Consider the following 21,042-nt stretch of genomic DNA (forward strand, 5'->3'; position numbering starts at 1 on the left):
GATATTGCATAGGGTAAAGGTGGCGTTCATTCTTGATAGAGGCCTAGTGCTAGGCATAATCCTTTTAAACAATACATACTTTATTAGTTGATGTATAGTTTTGCATTCATTATCAGACTCTCCAAAAATAATTGTTAAAAATAGTTTTTTTAAATAAATGTAGTGAATAAAATAAATACAATATGATCTTCCAAAATAATTTGAAGAAAAATGGAAGTACTCATGCATCCATTCATTACTTGAAATACGCTTAAACTCTATGGGTTTTGTTGCATTTTGTCTCACTATTTGCATGTTTGGCATCTAAAATACTTTTTTTAATCATCTGAATGTGTATATTGGAAGTGTTCTAACAGTATTTCCCCTCTGATCACAACTTTCACCTGACTAATTGTTCAGTCCTTTTTGTATCTGTAAAACTAAAAGATGTACTCCTTGTATTTCCTGGAAATTTTCCCAGGGGGACTAATGGGCCTATGTTTTATGGTGACCTCCTGACTTTTCCCTAGCACACCGCCAGGAAAAAAGGTCAAAATCTAATGGGGTTATAAAGGCTTGCAATAAAATAAACTGATACCTTCATAATCCAGAGGACCCCAGCCCATTCTTGGTGGTGTATGACCTTTAGACCACCCTCGCAAAAAGAGTAACTTCCACAGAACTTATATGTAATAAGCTAATTGCCATGAAATTTGCTGAACACATTCATGCTCTTGAAAAGCGAATCCTTTTGAATGTTGATTCACTGACCTGTAATGCATCCAGAGGTCCTATTCTACGTATATTATTGGCCCTTATTGGCTCTACGACAGCTAAATAATTCACTTTGTTCTTTACCTCTAACAAGAATAAGGAAGGAATGATTGCTGCTTCTGAACACGTCATTGCAGATCACTTTTCATCTACTTTACCAACTAAAACCATTACTGATGTAAATAAATCTTTCAAAGCGTCAGACTGTCTGATCACTGACTTGGAATTAATTATTTAGCGTCCGTCCTTGTATTAAAAGCCTTTCAATCAGTACGGGAATGGTGGAACGTGGCTTTAAATATCTTCCAATATAGGGGTGACAAATTGCAAGTGAAAGACTAGGGACAAGGATTGGTTTAAAGTTTATTGAAATGATTGTCTGAATGAGTCACAAACAATTTAATTACCCTCAAAAACGAAGTTAAACTCACCAAATGTGTTGATAACAGAGCCAGCACGCCTTCAAGGTGTCAGTGCTTATTTTCCTACTAAAATCCAAGCTTTTGCCAAAAATTAGATCATGGACCTATATAGATCAGTTATGTCTGATGTAATGTTCATTTGTTAGAGTAAAAGTATAATTTTCTTTTAAAGGGGTTATTGAGTTTATAAATTAATAGCGTGGTCCAGTGCCTTATTGGGTTCCGTTTGTGTGTGAAAAGTGTGAAATGATCCTTATTACAGAAAAACTCATTACTTCAAAAATATGTTAGCACTTTTATAAGATTCACAAATTACCGAATGGGTATGAAATCAGGCACAAACATGTTTGAGTTATCATTCATTTTCATCAAGAGCATTCTTTTTTTGCAGTAATTAATTTGCATAGTCAGCATCAAGTATTATGAGCATGTACATAAGAGCACATTTTGGTTAAATTGCAGCTACTGTATACGTTAATATTCCATTTGTGTATGACAGTATGGATGTTCTCTAAATACGACAGTATTCCTTACGTTTATGCTTTAGGTATAGAACGGTATAGAACATACTGAAAGGCAACACGTAGCCAAACGGCTATAGACAAATCAAGAATCAGAGAATATATCAATCAACAATAGGTCTTAAATGTGTCACCAAAGAAAAATTGGGGAACAACTTTAAAGGCATACAAAACAAAGATGCTTTTTTAAGCCAAAACTTCTAGCAGGAACAAAAAAATGCTTACATGCAAGTTAGGGAAAGACAGGAGAATGTCAGCACAATGACTTTGGCAGCCAAGACAAAATAGAAAAATGTCTGTGAAAAGATGCTATAGTTTATAGAATGAAGTATGTTAAAGAGTACTCTAAAATTTGTTATGTGCACCATACAATAACCACGCCACACACTATACAGTGGCAAAAAACCTTCCAGTAAATCTCAAATGCAGATAAGATTTGTATGCAGCCTCATAGAACCAAAAGAATTGGAGAGAAAACAAAACTCCAATGCAAAATGAAGCTTTAGATTATTGACCTTTAGAATATTGTAGAAGACTATTATCCTCATCTCTAGGCACATGTAAGCAGTTTGTTGCCGTTTCATCTCAATACATAATACTCAAATATTTTGTGTTCTTTGCCTTTAAACCACAGAGCAAAGGATCTGTGTAAATTTGTCATCTAGTATTACCTTCACCACAGAAGATAAAATGTACAAAGCATCGTATCTCACAATATGATTTGAACATGGCAATTTCTATTTTAGGGGGCGATTTTTATCAAAGAGGGAAGAAGAATACCAAGACAATTGACAATGCTCAGCATGATTGTAGAAAGTCTAATGTCAGAAAATGAATCAACAAAAACATTTGATAGATTAGATTCCTTAAATTCATCAAGAGATGGAAGGCAAGGAGGGGGTGGTTAGGTATATGGTCAACAGATGAAATTTATTTGAGTCGGTTAAAGGTCGCTCTCTCCATAGAGGGCAGTGGAGAAGGCGGTGTAGTCCAGTGCCCCTGGTGGTGCTCCATGGCCGGAGTAAGGAGGCATCCTCATGATGCAATACTCTGCTTGTTCAGGGGGAAGTTCTCTCCTCAGCTCCTCCACAAGTATGTAGGGCTGTGGAGAGAAACTACGCTTCAGACATATTTCTAGAAAGTCTTATGCTAATACCTCCCTTTTCCATTTTGAGATAAAAATGAGACAAAATTATAAACCAACAATGCATGGCAGATAGTTGTAAATAATGACTAGAATAGAAAGGATATGTGTAAGGCTAATAACATTTCCCTGTATGCCGGTAAGCCACACTAACCCAAACACACACACATACCTTGTCAGCTGCCAGGATCCGGAAGGACGCCACAACCTGCTCAGCGGTGTCTGTGTCAGCAGTCTCTCTGGTCATAAAGTCAATGAAAGACTGGAAAGAGACGTTTCCGGTACCATTGGGGTCCACCAGGATCATTATACGCGCAAACTCCACCTCCCCCTGAGATAGACAAACATAGACGGAGAATGAGAAGAGTTTGTCTAAAATACTGACACAACGGCCCCATCCACCCACCAACATTTGAAACATCATACCAAGTCATAACCCATAGAGATGAGGCAGGCTCTGAAGTCATCGGTTTCCATCGCTCCATTCTTCTTCTACAGTCGAAGGCCAAATTGTAGGTTCACCGTACGGGAAGTAAGGAGGAAGGTAGAGTCAGTGCAGATTGCAGAACAGATTGAGGCATGAAAGGCACACGCTCACAAAGAGAACATCATGTTTGTCAGTATAGTTCCAAACATGATAGTAAGACTAAATCCTAAAGAGATATGCAATGCAACCTAATCCTGACACTGACTAGCAGATGTTTTTCACTTAGATCAAATAAACAGGAAGGTTTTCAGCTTGAAGCACCTCATCTTTTCACTATTGCGATAAGGGTTTCGTGTTAGGGATATACGTATTTCACGATAACTGATGTCTGAGAGCTTAAAAACTCTGGAAAAAAGTAATCGTGATATCACACATATACTTGCAAGCACACACTACTAACTGTGCATCTGGAAGTTGTATACACTGACACAAAATGTTCTTATCTTAGACATCAGTACACAGCAATATTTTTTTAAGGTTGTACTTGGCAGGTGTCTTGTCCATGCTGTTACTCCGGCATGGTGAGACAGTCGCCTGTGGAATGTCTGCAGTACAGCTTTGATAAATCAAAGAGTATACTCGGAATAGACCTCAATTGTTATACTTTCCACAAAACCATAAGAATTTTACTCATGTGATTAGTATGAACCATAAAATATAGTTAAATGCGGCTTAACATTCCACAGTACAATACCAGCCACTGTTTATCGTGCATTATTTGTGGTAATCTGTGATGGCCAGAGGAAAATTGCTTGGGTTAAATGTAAGGTCATCTGCTGAACACTGCTCCTGGGGGCTGGTAAGAATCCCTCATCTTCCACACTAACGCCTTTCTAGAAAAGGACATTCGGGTCATGGTACTCACAGTTACAGAACTATCTCTAAATACAGGGCTGCTGCTCGGCTTCTGAATCGCTCTGATTGCTTCAGATCAGTCACTCAAATCACATGAAAAAAGACTCCAGTGAATAGTAGAGAGCTGTACCCTGTCGAAGTGATTGAAAGAGGATCTGAACTCATTCATCTGCTGCTGGCTGATGCCTTTAGCATCCCGGGTCAGGATCTGGGTCTCAATCTCGTTGATGGTTCGGGCAACCGTTGTGAGGAGGAGCTCCCAACCGACACGGATATGCTGTTGATGTAGTGACAGAGCAGACATGTTAAGGCACTGTACTTGATATTCATTAATATAGCAGGAAACAATTATTTTCTGTGTAAAGATAGTGGAGTATTTCAAGTCCTTTAACAGAGAAAAACTTTAATGAAAAACTGGAACTGAAAACTGTATGCATTTACATAATTTCTGTCTCCGTGTAGAGCTACAATGAGGACCTGTAAAAGTATATGTTACTGTATACTGTACATGCATGCAGTGCTCATGTTTATGCATAGCCCTGTAACATTGTTTGCCACTGCCCTGTACCTCCATAGTGTAGTTGGTGTGTTTGTTATCAAACACCAGGGACTCTTGGATTAGCTGGTGGTCTCCCTCCAGCTTGTCGATGTTGGACTTGTAAGCAACAATGATGTGCTCGCATTGCTTCAGCTGGGTCATCTGGTCCTCCAGGGCGCCTCCTATCTCCAGGGAGCAACGCCCAATTTCCTGTGAGGATAACACACCCAACAAGGTCAACTTAATTTCTGGACAAATTTAAATTAAACAATGCTGGTCTAAAGATCCGACGGTCTGCTGACTGATACTGCAGGGAGTTATTTACTTGTGGCTGAGAGTAAATTCTGCCAGGGCATATAGCATTTGATGAAGAAATAGTTTGGGAGTATCATAATACTTTGCATTATTCAGTTCTCATCATTGTCAGGGCAGCCACTACCATTGTACCTCCCTTATGTACAATGCATTTGACTGTAATCATCGTCCATTTGAGGTCTTTATTTGATTAGATAGAGATAACTGTCAAATTTCTTATGCAGCCTGTATGCCTAACCTCCATCCTGGCTTGTATCCAGGGTCCAATGAGATTAGCCTGGGCAGCAAACTGTCGTCTCAGTCTTTCATGGGCATGCTGACGTGCCATCTCCTCCTGTAGTGCACCATCTCTCTGAGGCACCAGCTTCTTCACCTAGAAAACACACACATGCACACATAAAGGGCTTACTGGCTGGCTCCCCCTGAAAAGGGCCATTTAAATTAAAACAGAATTAAGCCAGTATTATGCTTTAGATTTGTTCTGAGTGCTGAGTCCTTGAACTCAGCGACATAATATTAGAGCAACACTTCTTTACCTTATCATTTAAATGTAGACAGGGCAGTTCTTTTTCATAATGAATGCTTTTATATGGCCAGACAGCAGTTATCTGAACAATTACTTTATTCCTCGACACAGGAGACTGAGTGAGCTTAAAAGCTGTAGCTACCTTTTCCCACTTGTTGAGAAGCTCTTCAGTTGTGAGGGTGCTGTATGGGTTGTTAATGTTGGCCTTGATCCCATAGCTCTGGGAAATTTTCTGCACCTCATTGTGGATTCCCAAGATGGCTTGCCTCTCTGCATCCGCCTCGGGTAGAGTAGCTTTGAACTGCTCATGGGCTGCGATTAGACTCTGGCATGGGAAAAGGGAAGTCCATTTAGTCAAGAGTGATAATATGTGGTTTTCCTTTGGATGTAACAGGTCTACAAACATAACTCACTATATGACATCCAAACATGAATTATAGGAACTCTGTGCAGGTGAATAAACTGAACTTTTTTAACAGAGACTATAGTTTGAGGTGAAAGTAAAAGCTCACAAATAGAAGGAGTAAGCCTACCTGGACCTCTGGGATAGTATGCACTATGAACATGTCCTGCAGATCCTCCATGGCTCCTTCCATCCAGTTGTTGAAAGGAGCCGATCTCTTGGCAAACTCCAAGAACAACTGATCAATAGTCTCCAGCAGCTTCTCTGTCCGCTGGGAGGATTACAAGATATTACATGTCTGTGTTAGTTGTGTTCAGATACCTATACAATCAGCGTATGGGAAACGCCTCTGATACTGCCTAAAATGCTGGTATTGGTATCAGTGAGTAAACGATTTTATGTACCGATCCAATACTGAATGATTTAACTCTGTAAACAATCGTTATTTATGTTTTTTTCCATTATGACCGACTCTCAAACTAGATAATAAGAGACAGTTGTATGGCATTCATTCTCTGTATGTATTTGGTCATATTTACTCAGGGTTGAACCGGATTCAGGCCACACAACAAAGAGACCAATCATATCACATCCAAAATAACAAAATAAGCACTGGTATTGGATCAGTAATTGGTATCAGCTGATCTGCAAGTTCAGATATCAGAATCCCTATCGGAAAGGAAAAAAACGGTATCACAATATCTGTAGTCTGTTTTATATATTTTTCAATTTGTTGGGTCCATGTTAATCATAAATAAGTCATAGGAGTGTTGTCTATATCTACTCTGTAAAGTGTCCTGAGATAACTTTTGTTATGATTTGGCACTATAAATAAAATTGAAAACTCCAAAACATCTGACCTACACCTTAGCAGTAGACTCTTCCCTGACCTAAGGAGAAGTCATCTTTATATCTCGCATACAAATCCCAAACAAACATCCCCTCACCTTGTTGATGGCTAGGGCTATGACTGATCCGGGGTGCATAGCATTGGTATGGCCTTGTTAACCCCAAACTCTGGCTTGGTTGTTCCTGACAGAATCCTTCCCCTCAGCAGCCAGCGGATGGCGGGGAGTAGGACACGGAGAGAAAGCAGACCTCTGTCCCTGTCATTCAAACTTAATCCTTGGCCCTTTTCCATGGCCCTCACACATTTGCAGGTCTGCTACGGCCAGCATGGATCAGAGGAAGTAGCTAGTGGGCTCTCAGCCAGCCACTTCCTGGACAGAACTCTTACATCTATTTCTCCTTTATCCCCTCCACCCTCCCGTTTTACCATCCTATCTGGGTCAGGGATTTTAGAGGGGATCCAATTATCTGTCCTCATCAATCAGTTATGTCTTCACTGTTCAGATGTCAATGACAGACACCTAAATATGCTTACAGTGACATTTGGATTAAGGTGCTTTTGAATGCGACTTCACTTTACATCTATTGAGGTCTGTGTGGAACATCAGCACACTCTTGTGGCGACTTGCTAACTTTTCCTAATATCTGCAAAGAAATTAATTCACTAAAGTGTCAAGAACCCTCAAGCTATAATGAAAAACACTTAAGCCTATGAGACAGTGGTAAAGTGTATATAATGAATTACTGATACAGTACATTGATAATTGAATGTTTTCCTCACCTCAAGTGCCTCTCTCCTCTTCTGGGTCAGGGTTCCCAGCTTGTCCCACAAGTCACAGATGCTCTGGCAGCGCTGGTTCACCGCAGCCACGTCATGGTAGTCCAGCTCACTGGAAAAATAAAGCATGTGCAGCTATTTATTTCAATTGTGGAAAATAGCTTTGTGGTATTACCCAGGCATTTAGATGTTTTTATCAAAAAAAACAAAAAACTACTGGATGTACCCTCCAGGTTAGAGGGTACACATAGCACAAAGTCAGACTCAGTGGCAAGTGTTAAACACATTTACAAAAGCAGCTATACGGGCAAGCTGTTTTATGTGGAATGTTTAATAAATCAGTTTTAAAAACAGAAAAATAAACACCGCTCACCTGGTATCAGACTTGGCTGAAGCTAGAGTATCAGTGAACAAAAAGCACTTTGGACAGTCAGATCTGTGCTAAGTGCTTTTAGTCAGAGACCTTAAAGTACAAAAGGTTAAATAATGATTGTCTCTGAATTAAAGCTTACCAATTAAAAAGGTCAGCACAGATTTGAGTCTCGATGAATTTTTAGTTTAAAGCAGCTAAAAACTGCCCTATTATGGGTGCTCGAAAGTAAACAAGTCTATAACTTAGTGTTTAACTAGCCTGTTCCCTACATAACTTTGCCCCTGACTAATGCATACAGCTTCACGATTGTCTTAAGTTGGACACCGGCCAGCCAGCCAGTACAGTTAACTATGGTATGTTTTGATGCTTTTTCACAGCTACACTGACTTTGAGAGTCAGTATATTTCCTTTGAATAAAACTCAACTGTAAAGGCTCTGAACACCCACACGGGCATTTCCAATATTAATCTGGCTGAATAGACCTCTCCTCAGGGCCGTGTATACTGCGACTGATAGATATCTTGAGTCTCGCATTAGCTTTGATGGACATGTTAAGGAGAGGCAAATTACACCTTTAAATCATTCTTATGATAGATGGAAATTTGTGACCTCATATCATCGAAGCGCTACACACCTTTAACCCAAGGTCAGGTCAGCCAGAATAACACCCGTGTGGGGGTTCAGAGGCTTTAAGCCAAGGCCACCCAAACCATATAGAACAGAATACAATAACATTCATTTAGACATTTTATTTAAAGTTCACAAGTAACTTGCAGACATTGATACAAATGCAGAGGCTACTACACCATGTTAAATTTTCAAATAGCCCTGCCAATACTGAAAGGGGGTGAAGCCTGATTTCTCATAACGGTTTTCATCCTGGTGCTTTGTGCCAGCGTCATATTGTGACTGAAAGAGAGAGTATGTGCCAGGAGGAACCTGACCCTGACCGTTCAAGAAGAGGCGCAACTGGCTTGGTCCAAGCTCTCTTGGCACTGGCTGCATGCGACCTTCTGACATGGAAGAAGCAGAAAACTCAGCTCCCTGTGGCCCCGAGGTATAGGGACTCCGTGGCATTGCACCTTGTTCTTCCGTTTCCCGCTCTTCAGTTCCCTCCTCATGGGTTGATGTATGATGACTTAACGTGCCACCCTGGAAGGCAGGTGGGGCCAGCAGCGGAGAATAGCCTAGCGCCTCGGTTTCCCTTTCCGAATCACCGTGCTCAAAGATTTCTTCATACTGCTTAAGCGCACCTGCTTGGAGGGTGAGGCCATTGTCAGGCGTGAACTCTTGCACACGATCGGGAGAGCCTAGCTCCTTGGTTTCCCTTTCCGAATCACCGTGCTCAAAGATTTCTTCATACTGCTTAAGCGCACCTGCTTGGAGGCTGAGGCCATTGTCAGGCGTGAACTCTTGCACACGATCGCCAGAGCCTAGCTCCTTGGTTTCCCTTTCCGAATCACCGTGCTCAAAGATTTTTTCATACTGCTTAAGTGCACCTGCTTGGAGGGTGAGGCCATTGTCAGGCGTGAACTCTTGCACACGATCACCATCAGGAGCAGCATACCATGAACCCGCACTGGAAATGTCTGGAAAAGGCCCCGAGCTTGCTGGATAGGATCCAGGACTATAATAGCCTACCTGCTCCCCCAAGTCATACGGCAAGACATTAGCAAATCCCACATTTGAAGGCTGTGCAGGAAAACCTTGTGATGAGCTGTCATGAAAGCCAGGATGCACCATGTTAGAGAGACCGCCCTCATATGGACCATACTGGCTCCTGCCTATGGGAAAATGATACAATTTAATTAGCCAATAAATTGTGATACTATTTTAAAGATAATCATCCACATACATCTGTAGTCTCAGCAAAGTGATAGTCTTACGTTTTTGAGCAGGAAAGCAATGCACATTCCAGCTTAAAAGTGCAACAAGGAGAAACTGACTGTAAAAGAAAAACAAAATGGTCAAAATCTTAATTTAAATAAACAAGCCATAAACACAAAATGAACATGCAAACATAGAAATGTACCATCACATACCTTGCAATAACCCAAGTAGCCATTTTGCTTGTCAGCTGAAATGATATCTTCTCCCATCTCAGAGCACTGAATAAATATGAAACAGGAAGTAGCCGTGGCCAATCCCAGACTGAGAAGGTAACGATGGACAGGTGTTCATCATTGACTGCTGATTGAAAATGTCAGCATGTCTGCTATGTGTGAACCACCATGCCCTTTTACCCTTCCACTGAAATAGAGTGACATGTTCCTAACTAAAGAGAAGAGTCTTTAAGTCATTTTCATTAATTCTTTTTTTTTTTTTTTACAAAGTGGTTCAAAATCATCCCAAATGCAGAACACAGTGTGAGTTCATATTGATGCAAATTGTTGTCTGCACTGCTTCTCTCTTTTTTTTCAGTCTCAAATGTGAAGAATGTTTTTGGGAAGACAGCAGTGTTGCCGTGTTGTATTGCTGCACATGTCCTTTGTTGCTAGTCACGCATAATGTATCCAGAAAATCACCCCTCTAGGTTATAGAGTGTCTAAAGTCAAAATGCTAATAAAGTTATATTTACAAGAGAGAAACAAAACAAGATTGTGTCAGTTCTCTGTGGTGTTGTGTTTGGCAGGACTGAAAACATACTCCTGGGCCTCCGTGACACATGACTGCAAACGTCTGCTATAGGGAGTGCGTACTTTAGTTCCTGTGCAATGGCTGCAATCTGCTCCACTCTGTCCTGGTGGGCTGCCAAGTCGCTCTCAAAGGCCTCGTGTTTTCGAAGCAATGCTTTGATTTCTATCAGGGTGGCTGTTTCATAGTCCTTCTGGGAGAGGATCAGTTCTTTACCTGGATATCACACACACATGCAGAGAGAGATGAGGTAAGAGAGGGGAGCAATAACATGATTAGTAGATTAAGTCTCAACACAGGCCTTGTTTGGTCATGGCAGATGGAGAAAATGACCTGTTACAGTCCACTACAGGCAGATTGCATTGGACAGACTCTAAAACCTTCAATCAAATCTCATTTGGAACAATATTGGACAAGATGACACACTGAAAAGCAGCCAGCAAAGCAGGAATACAAATTGCTGTAGATTACAAGTCAAGATAATCAGATAAGCAGATAGTTGAAAAGCCAAATGTATAACTACAACTGACCGCTGGCCCAGTTCTCATGATTGGTGGCTTTTTGGCGGAACTTTTCAGCCAGATGGTCCAGCCTCTCCAACCTACGGATCTCTGTAAGGAGCCACTCCTCATAACCTTTCTCTGCCGACTCCAGCCCCTGCCATGCACTGGCTATGTCCTGCACACACAATGAAAATCACAGATTAAACTCTCATAATCTGTTACTCCAACACCCTGTGTAAAATGTTACCACTAAAGTGACATAAACAGGGGTGCACACAATCCCAACCAATTCTTGGCTATGGAATCAACAGCAGTGGAAGAATTTGGAGTTAGGACTCACAGATACCATCTTCCCCTCAGAAGGCATGAAGGCAGGGCGATTGCTTATGCGCAACTTGGTCTGCAGGGTGTTGAAGTTAATTTCCAGCTGACACTTCTCCTGCACTTTAGGAGGCTTATGTTGGCGCCTGTAGTCCCTGAAGTCCTCCAGCTTCCGCTGCATCTCCACCATGGTCTTCTCTGGGGTCCGATTCTCCAGCCAGGGAGTGGTGCGGCGGATCCACTCCAGCAGCTGTGAAACATCAGAACAACACACAGGAACACACAGGAATATAAATACAGAGGTAAGAAAGTCCCAAGTAAAGATAGCAGTGTGTCAGGATGACTGATGAATTATTGATTATTCCAGCAGATGGGTCTCAGCTTATCACAGCAATGAAATCCACAAGAGAGAGGAAGAAAAATATTTTACTCTGAACTAGTTTCATGTAAGAGGAGACTTTAGTGTTATACGTACTGTATATATCATTATCCACAAAACTTCCAAAGTTTAGTTTCACTTTGAAATAAGATTAAATTGCACAACGTGTCATCATCATACAAGGGAATATACCTCGATTAAATTTCAAACCATGGATTACCTCACTGGCCAGTCTCTCATACTCCTCCATCATTTTCTCATTCTCCTGGTTTACACCGAGCACCTTACAGATTCTGTTGGCAGCCGTCTCTGCCTGAGAGCACAGGGCAAGAATATAATCTAATTACATCAGCAAAGTAACACAGTGGGCCATGCTCTCATTGATCCTTTCAAATTCTCTAACAACATTATCCCAGCAGTAGATTTGTGGATCAAAATGACATGTTATAATCAAACTGACAATAGACGTGTGCACCTGTTCTCAAAATGCATATGGATAGGAATAGCTAACTCATCTAAAAATAGGAATTGGAAAGGTGATAGGTTCAACCACTGTACCTGCTCAGCTCCAGCAAAAGCATGGTAAAAACAGGACACATAGGTCATGATAGCTCTTTCATCGGGCTTGGGTGTGTTGATGATATCTATGGCAGCGAGAGGGAGGAAAAGTCAAGGTGGCAGAAAGGAAGAAAAAAAGTGAAAAAAATTGGAAGAATGGAAGGAGAGAGCAGCAGCACATCCATGCTGCTTCAAGTGTGACTTTGAGACTGAAAGATTGCAAAGAAAAATATGCCTCCAACAGATAAAATGTCCTCACACACACACACACACACACACACACACACACACACACACACACACACACACACACACACACACACACACGCACACGCACACGCACACACACACACAGAGTGAAGTTCATATTGGAATCACATAATTTAGAGAACAGTTTATGAGAAAGTTAACATTTGTAATCAGAAAGCTCCTATTGGGTACTTCTATTCTATAAAACATTACCTTCTGCGTCCAGCATTTTGGGAATGTCCAGGTGTTTCTCAGCTAGTTCAAAAGCCAGGTTCAGGTTCCCCAGAGGATCATCCTAAATAAAGAAACACAACTCTACATCAGTGAACAGCAATGCTGGACTTAAAATGCCACCGCCCTGACCCCAATGCTATGGTGGGTATATCATACTCCCTAATCACCTACTTTACATGCACATTCATTTAATAGCACTGGTTTTAAAATTATATTTAAGAGCTGCTGCACACAAAAATGACTTTGGACGTGTTCTAGTTTTCACATGAGCTGGATGTTTATTAGGAACTTCACAAGCTGGTGGTTGTAGTTTTATCAGTACCATGAAACCAGCTTCAATTTATTTGTAATAATTTTCTCAAGTCCAGGGCTTTTATCTGACAACAACTACAGATAACAAAACATATAAGGACTACGTCAAGCAAATCTTCACATTTATGAATCCAGATAACCAGATGTTTGTTATATTTACTTGAAAATTTACTTGAACGACTATACTGTTAAACAACATTTTTATAAATGAATCAGCTGGTTAATTCAATCCACTGACTGATTGATCAAGAAAACAAACACATTGTATACTTATTCTAATGACAGATTTAATAAAAGACATCTCTGACAGGAGAAACCAAGTATTTTGAAAGAGTGGGAGTGGTGTATTACACCAACAGCTGATGGTGAACTCTTCTGCTAATGGGACAGTCAGTGAGAGTGCAATGGGGCAAAGGGATCATGCTATCATGCTGCTGCTATTGTCCCTATCTCTGTATCGTTGTTCCATAAGGGTAGGGGGCTGGGGGCTGGCAACACACTACATGACAGGACCAGCTGCTCGCAGATCCAGTGCAGAACACATGGACGGATGGATAGATAGGGTAGTCAGTTGATGACCGGATGGATGTATGGTTAGGAGGATACCCCAAGGCCTCTATATCTGTGTGCATGCACCCCTGACCGGAGCAGTCTCAGCAGACTGTAACACCGCAAGCTTAACAAACACATTCACCTGGAGCCAGACTCAACAGCTGCCTGGCGCACAATGCTAATGCACACTGTCTCCTGCCGGCAGGAGCAGGAGTGAAAAGTTGTGATCGAGTGTGTGAATATGTATGTCAAAAGGATTTATTGATGTGTGTGCGTTATCGCTAATTTTTACTCTAAGTGCTCTTCCTCCTAACTACGAAATTCCACACCATCCTAACCAATGATTTGACTGATAAATATCACTACCCATCTCTAAGACCCCTTCCTGACTTTCATGAGGACCGGTAGCCTCCAACTGAGGAACACTACATGACATCATGGACAATAGCAGAGGTAAAGCTAAGCCTGAGCTCTGCGGGGACTAGGCTCGTGTTTCTGTGGCTATTCAGGGTCAACTCCTAGCCAGGCCAGTGAGTTATGTGCTTTTTCCAAAACAAATGAAAATATCGCTCTTCGTAATCAGCCATGGTGTTCCCCTATTAAAATTTAACAGTATTGGCCCAAATTTGGCCTGGGTAACTGTTCCTATTTGAGCTCAGCCATCTCATGAATACACGGTCTGATTTGTTTAAGGCCATGAACAATTTATTTACAGTATTAAATAATGAAATCACAATAAAACCTTATGGATAAAATATGTGTTCCCACATGCAGTTTTGTATCAAAACAGTCTCTGCAGTAGAGCCTCAAATATTCCTACGGCAGCCAGCCGCCTGGCTAAAACAGTCCTTTCTTCCAGTAGGGAAATGGTGCATTACTTGTGCATTATTGTTACTCGAGGAATACTGGAGGGCTGTCAGCTGTGCTCTCTAGCTCTGCAAATAAGCAGCACGGCTCACTGAGGCCCTCGCCTGTTTATACTGAAACAATGAGAATCCTGGACATTCTTTGCACCCAAAACATTTGAATGAGCAGTGGATATGTTTGCCCTGAAAAAACATTTGAGCTAAAGTAGTGTATGGCCACACCGATATGCTGGATGTGAGAAGTCATTCGTCATAATTTGGTTTGCATATGTATCACCTCACCATTAAATCCAATGTTATAGTGGGCACAGTATGCCACATAAACTGCTTTAGTTAAGAATAATGAAGCATGAGGTGAGACTAAATTAATACAATGAGGATAAAAACAATGAGCTGTGAAAAACAAACACAGTCATTAGCCATAACACACTGTTTATCTACAGAAAACGTAACACACACTGCCTCTGCTTCCGACAACAGAGTGGACTTCCCATAGACAGCTTACTTCGCCTCAAAGACAAAGCAAAAACATGGTGCTGGTCCTATGAAATGCTGCATTTTTAAGTGCACCCAACAATGCCAACACACACTAAACTGCTATATATTCTAATTATTAATAAGAACAAGCAATCAGGTGAGAATAACTAAAATTGAAGTGACTTGTTAGCAGAGAAAGATCTCCAGTCCTACATATAGACTTTCACAACATAAGTCAACACGTCATCAAAACTAGCCTATAAAAATTGCCATTATTCTGATTTTGCCCTGTATTTGTTTTTAATCAGTTCACACTGTGACAGAGGTGTTAATACTGTGGAAATCAGTAATGTTAGTGTGCTGAAAACACAGCATCCCAGTTACAAGTGAAACCACACGACACCTTGTTGAGCTTAGAGTAGTCGAGGAGGTCGGGTCTGTGTCTATGAATCAGGGCGCAGAAGGCCAGGCCATCCTTCCAGCTTCACAGGCCCAAGAGCAGAGAGAACCAACATGTCAGTTCAGTAAGGTAATGTGCCAACTTGACTCAGACGTGATGGAGTCCAACTATAGCATTAACTTGTGGCTCAAGTCTAGATATTTTGTATTTTTTAAAGACAGCCTCAGGAAGAACTTAGTACTGAGATTTTATCAGATAATACTGTGATATCTGCTATACTACATTTTTTGTATGCTCAATTGAAATTAAGCTATATAAAATGACAGGACAACCAGATAAGCTATCTATCGGATATATAACCAAGCTAAGCTAAAATTAAACAGTGAACGGCCTTTGACTTGTTCAACATTACCTGACATGGAAGTTTTGGACATTGACATTCCTGTAGGGGGCAGTCTTCCTCTGACACCACAGAAGAAGACCTTCCTTGGCAGATGTTTCTGAGGAGAAAGTGAATTCACAGGAAATGGTGACATGGTAGTAATAGCATAGTTGACACGTTCAGTCTACATTCAGTGAAAATTAACTAGTGTTGGATTTTATTGTCTCACCTTCCACAGAAATGTCCTGGATGGCGAAGCGGAGGATGATAGTCCAGATCATTCCAAGAGTCATTTTTATATTTCCATCAACAATCTCTGAAAGACAAACAAACAAAACATTATCACTGTTAGTATTATTTTGTGAGTTTATTGCTTCAGGGGCGGAGTTCACTTCATCACATCACTAAGCAGCTCCACTGGAGCAGTTGAGGTTAAGGACCGGCCATAAGCTCGCTTCTCTAACCTTCAGGCCACCACTGCCTCCTGAGTTCATATTGAACACCTTATACACTGTAGTACGTTCATACATACAGGAAGGTTTCGGATACCTTCGGCTCCAATGGAAACCAGTTTCACTCCTTTGCTCGTGATGAAGTCCAACGCTTTGTTGACGTTGGCAATCTTATGAAACCGCATCTTCCCTCTGTCTGGCTTGGGTAACCTCTCTCCTGCAAACAGAACAGGATGTGACAGATATGTACCGTACGTGCTCGAACTGAATCAATTATATCACAATGAAAGCAACGAACAAAAAAACAAAACACAAAATGAATACTAAAGGGATGAAAATGTGCACATTATCCGATTGATGACGTTTCACAAACAATAAATCATGAAAACATGAAAGAACAAACGTCTTCCTTCAGTGATCTAACCTGAGATAACTTCCAGAAGCAGCATGAGTTTTAGTCCATTCCTGAAGTCGTCCTCAATATTTTCAATTTGAGTACCAGCTTTCCTCAGGTGGGAGTTACACCAGGCTGTGAAGGTCTAACAGGAAACGGAGAGCCAGTTGAATTAAAAGGGGATTTGATAAAATGTCACGTATTCGGTGCATGAAAATTGCATTTATCTCTGCACTTCCTGGGCAGCTCTGCGGATGCACTACAGATAACTTATGCTGCTAATTTATAAGAATTCATATGGCCCAGTTTTGGAAAAGCAAATTGGACTTTAACTTAATTTGAAATCTCATTCACATTATATGGATTACACCACATGTATGATGTTCCTCTCTGCAGCAGACCTGAGTAAACTGAGGCAGCTAACAGCTTAACAAGTCTTCACTACAAGACTGTATACCAAATCGATGTTAACCTCTTTGACCACTGCTACATTTTGAGATTAACCTTCAGTGACACATTAGTGTCCAATTTCAACTTTTTGTCCTGGTAGATCCAGAGCTAACAACCATCACAACAAACATACTCCATGTGGGGTACTGAAATACTGTAAATCAAGTTAAGACAGGATCATTGTCTTTCGCCTCCTATTTTTATAAAGTCTGTCAATAGCGAGCCACAGAGTTCACAGCCGCTCAACACCGTACGGATGAAAGCCTGCAGCCGACCACAGAGCACATTCCGACCGATACAAGGCGTTAAATTTAGACCGCTCTGCTGTGCCTCACGATAAGAGGCCGGGAGGAAAAACGTCAAAACGTCTCGTCGTGTCAACATGAGTGAAAACGTCGCGTGGATGCAGACAGAGTTTTCCTCTCACGTCACTTTCTGTCACTATTTTGCCACTCATAACGTGATTGATTACAGCTGCAAGGAGATAGCTTTATCACAGTACATGTATGCTGTTCTTCCAGGTCCCACTCGTTACTATGCTGAGGTATGAAGACAGGCAGGGGTGGATAAAGGATAGGAACAGAGTCAAATATTCTATTTATATGCCACAGGGACAAATGAATGGGCCTGCCATAGTGTCAGAAAATGTTAACGCCTGTCACAATTAAAAATATTTCAATAAGCTACTATAATCAACTAAAAACTGCATTCTTAGATACTTAAGTGGTATATAATGTAAGTTTAGATGTTAGACTTGACAGTTTGCTCTTTTGCTTTCTGAATAGCTGAATAAGCACTTGTAGTTTTTAAATTCTTTGTTATTCTTATAATTTATACTTATCTGTGTTTATATTGTATTTAAGTGGTCCAAGTGTGACGCTTATGTGCTTATGGTACATGTTAAAACATTTATTTGTAGTTAATAGTCATTCATAAAAGAATAGGAGTATAATATGGTTTCTAATTTAGCATTTTTCACTTCTTCAATTCATGAATTTTTGGACACTTTAATGCATTTGTGTTCTCCCCCTTTTTTTTATAGGAATACATAAGATGTAATGTAGCACATGCCTTATTTATCTAGAGAGTAGCTTAGCCATTTTTACTCTGAGATTCTTATATATATGAATAAATTCTTATATATATGAGCTACTTTTAGCTTTAGAATTAGTGTGTTTTCACACCTGTGGTTTCATCAGACAATATATAAATTAAACAAAGTGACATTACTTTTCCAGCCCTGACACTTACACATGCTTTTACCCAGCATGGGCGTATATGAGTGTCCAGCCGGCCACTCAGGCTTCCCCCCCGGGTGCCAGTGAAAAAACTGGCTTTAGAGTAAAGGCCATCACATTCCCCATCGAGTGAGTCCCCAGGGTGTGTGTGACATTGAACTGCTGCCCTCCTTGTTAAAAAAAACGTGGACTGCTGGTTCTCCAAATTTGACTCAGCCACAGTCACAGAGCCCCGCTGCCCACTTTCCAAACACACACCCTTCTTCTACAGCACTACCGACCAGTGACGATTAAAGCTAAAAATATTTATGAATCACAACCGGCGAGGACCAATCCTGTCACTGAACTGGCTAATGCCTCTGGGGCCTCACTATGTCAGAGGCTGTGTCCAGGAGGATGGAAAAATACACGAGAACAGAATTCTTAACATGCTGAAAAGAACAAGCCTCTGTAATGGGCACTGAAGACATACCTGAGTCAGGTAATGGATAAAAAAAAGTCACATTAACATCCACTGAAAGGACCTTGCTAGTAGGATTTCAAATAAGGCCACTTCACCAGGGTTTAAGCTGGACAATAGATTTACGGCTACTAGAGAGAAAATGTGTATTTGGGAAAATGTGAATGTGAAAGTGGCACATAATGAAGCAAACGTAAGCAGGGGTGTATCTAGTATGGTAAGCTGGTTAGGCATAGAGCAACTTCATCACCTCCCAGGGTGCCACAAAGAAACACGACCCCAGTGTTACTGTACGCAACCATCTCTGGTGCATCAATTCTGACCATTTTGAACAGCTGCTCCAAGAACCAAACCCCTTTCCAATGACCAACCTGTCAACTCCAAATTATAATAAGTAAAAGTATAAACACTGGAAAAAATAGCTGTGTCTAATAGACACCAGAGTGCTTTTGTTACCACAAATACACAGTTTTGTTACGCCTGTGGGGCCACAGGAGGTTATGGGCATGAAGCTGATGGCCTCCAGTTGTGCAAATAGCTGCAATTTAAGGCTCAGGCCAACTTTCAAAGCCCTAAAACCAACTGAGAGTGCGAGAGGCCGATGCTATATTGAGTTGAGCTGGTGCTGCTGGTACAGTATTCCTGCGTGGTTTCTATAAACAAAAGAATTCCGCACCAAGGACACTGGATTAACCCCACTATAATGCCTTTTGGTCCCTTTGGGTTAAAATTAGCTGCAGCGTCCTTTCTAATCCCGAGAGCGTCATCATGTGTTAGAAGCATCTGTTGACAGCCCGCATTCCGCGCGTATCAGTGGAGAGGCAGCAGTCTGGAGAGCCGCTGGAAGGCACGGCTATTGTTAGCTGCTGGTACCCACCGCATCCGTCCGTCAAGCCGCCCTCCCTGCTGCTGGACCCCCATGGTCCGGCTGCGCCAAATTGGCAGCAACCGCACCGGAATATAAGTGATGCAGCCCTTCAAAATAAAACTACTCTGGTGGAATAGTGGTTAGATAAGACGCCCCATGGGAGAGGCAGCGGCCGCGGGTTCGACTCCGACCTGCGGCCCTTTGCAGCATGTCTCTCCCCCTCTCTCCCTCAACCCATTTCTGTCTGTCATATCGAATAAAAGTCTTGGAAACTGCCCAATTTTTATTTAAATAAATAGAATAAAACTACACATGGAACTTCAAAATAGTGGAATTAAATAGCAAAGGCAATTAATTCCTCGAGCTATAATCAATTTAAGGACAGTTGCCTTTTATAATTTTAGATTTTTCTAGGTATGCCTTGTCTTTATGACTTTCCTCCCCTTGATGAGTTATAGAGGTCTTGACCTACTCTATATGTAAGTGTCTTTAGATAACTGTTGTGATGATTTGGCACTATAAATAAAATTACATTTTATATACAACGTTGATGTTATATCTACACACATAAACGAATAATATTAGAAGATAAATGCTTCTTTAATTTGGCGTCTAAAGAAACACTTAGATTCGTCCTCAGGTGTTTTATTCTGAAAGTGTTCACCGGAGGTTGATCTTTATTATGGTGAGTTTGACTAGTCCCAACAGAGCTGTGAAACTAGAACGGCAGAGTGTTCGATGATAATCTTAATTAACGTATAATAATAATAATAATAATAATAATAATAAAATAGTAAAAAGTCAGAAATGCTTCACATGATACAATATTTAAAAAAGGGCCCAGACAGTAAAATGAGCAAGCAAAGGAATAAATACCAACGGACATCAAATTAATAAGACTTGAAAACACAAAATGAAAAACAACAGGCCATTTTAAACAAGTGACTTCTAACATTAACTATATTGTTATAACTGTATTCAACTTGAAAGCTGTTTTTTTGTTTTGTTTTTTCTTTGACTTACTTTCCTCTGCTGTTGTTCCCAGGCAGGGTCCAGCAGCATGTCCCTGTCCCACTCATCCTCCTGGATCATGTACTCTTCCTCGTAGCCGTTACCATAGTGCACCACCGTGGTCTCCACCTGGCTCATCATTGTCTCGTTACTTTCTGTTCCTTGAACACCGGGCAGCTGGGTTAACTGTAATGCTGAGGACGGGATAGTTCCCTGACTTTCTTCTCTCTCACTCACACTCACACACTCACACGGTTGCCCTCGTCCTCCCGACCTGACAGACGTCTGGTCCTGTTTGCCACAGATGAACAAGCGACAGTATCATTAGTACCGGACTG

The 21,042-nt window shown here is 41.1% G+C and overlaps 1 protein-coding gene across 1 annotated transcript; it reads right to left on the reverse strand.

The window, feature by feature from the left end:
* Positions 1-1,104: 1,104 nt before the first annotated feature.
* Positions 1,105-21,029, reverse strand: actn2b (actinin, alpha 2b; the record flags this gene model as incomplete). The annotated part of the gene is given in 22 exon segments (XM_083922710.1): positions 1,105-2,798; positions 3,013-3,171; positions 3,267-3,332; positions 4,313-4,459; positions 4,751-4,930; positions 5,274-5,408; positions 5,704-5,886; positions 6,095-6,235; positions 7,595-7,703; positions 10,664-10,814; positions 11,129-11,276; positions 11,442-11,672; positions 12,022-12,114; positions 12,360-12,445; positions 12,822-12,903; positions 15,453-15,531; positions 15,862-15,949; positions 16,061-16,147; positions 16,381-16,500; positions 16,708-16,822; positions 20,717-20,954; positions 20,956-21,029. Coding segments are annotated over 22 exon segments (2,871 nt in total). The 3' UTR covers positions 1,105-2,639.
* Between the last annotated feature and the right edge of the window lie 13 nt (positions 21,030-21,042).

Source organism: Echiichthys vipera (genome assembly GCF_963691815.1).
Source record: "Echiichthys vipera genome assembly, chromosome: 11".
NCBI classification, from domain to species: Eukaryota; Metazoa; Chordata; class Actinopteri; order Perciformes; family Trachinidae; genus Echiichthys; species Echiichthys vipera.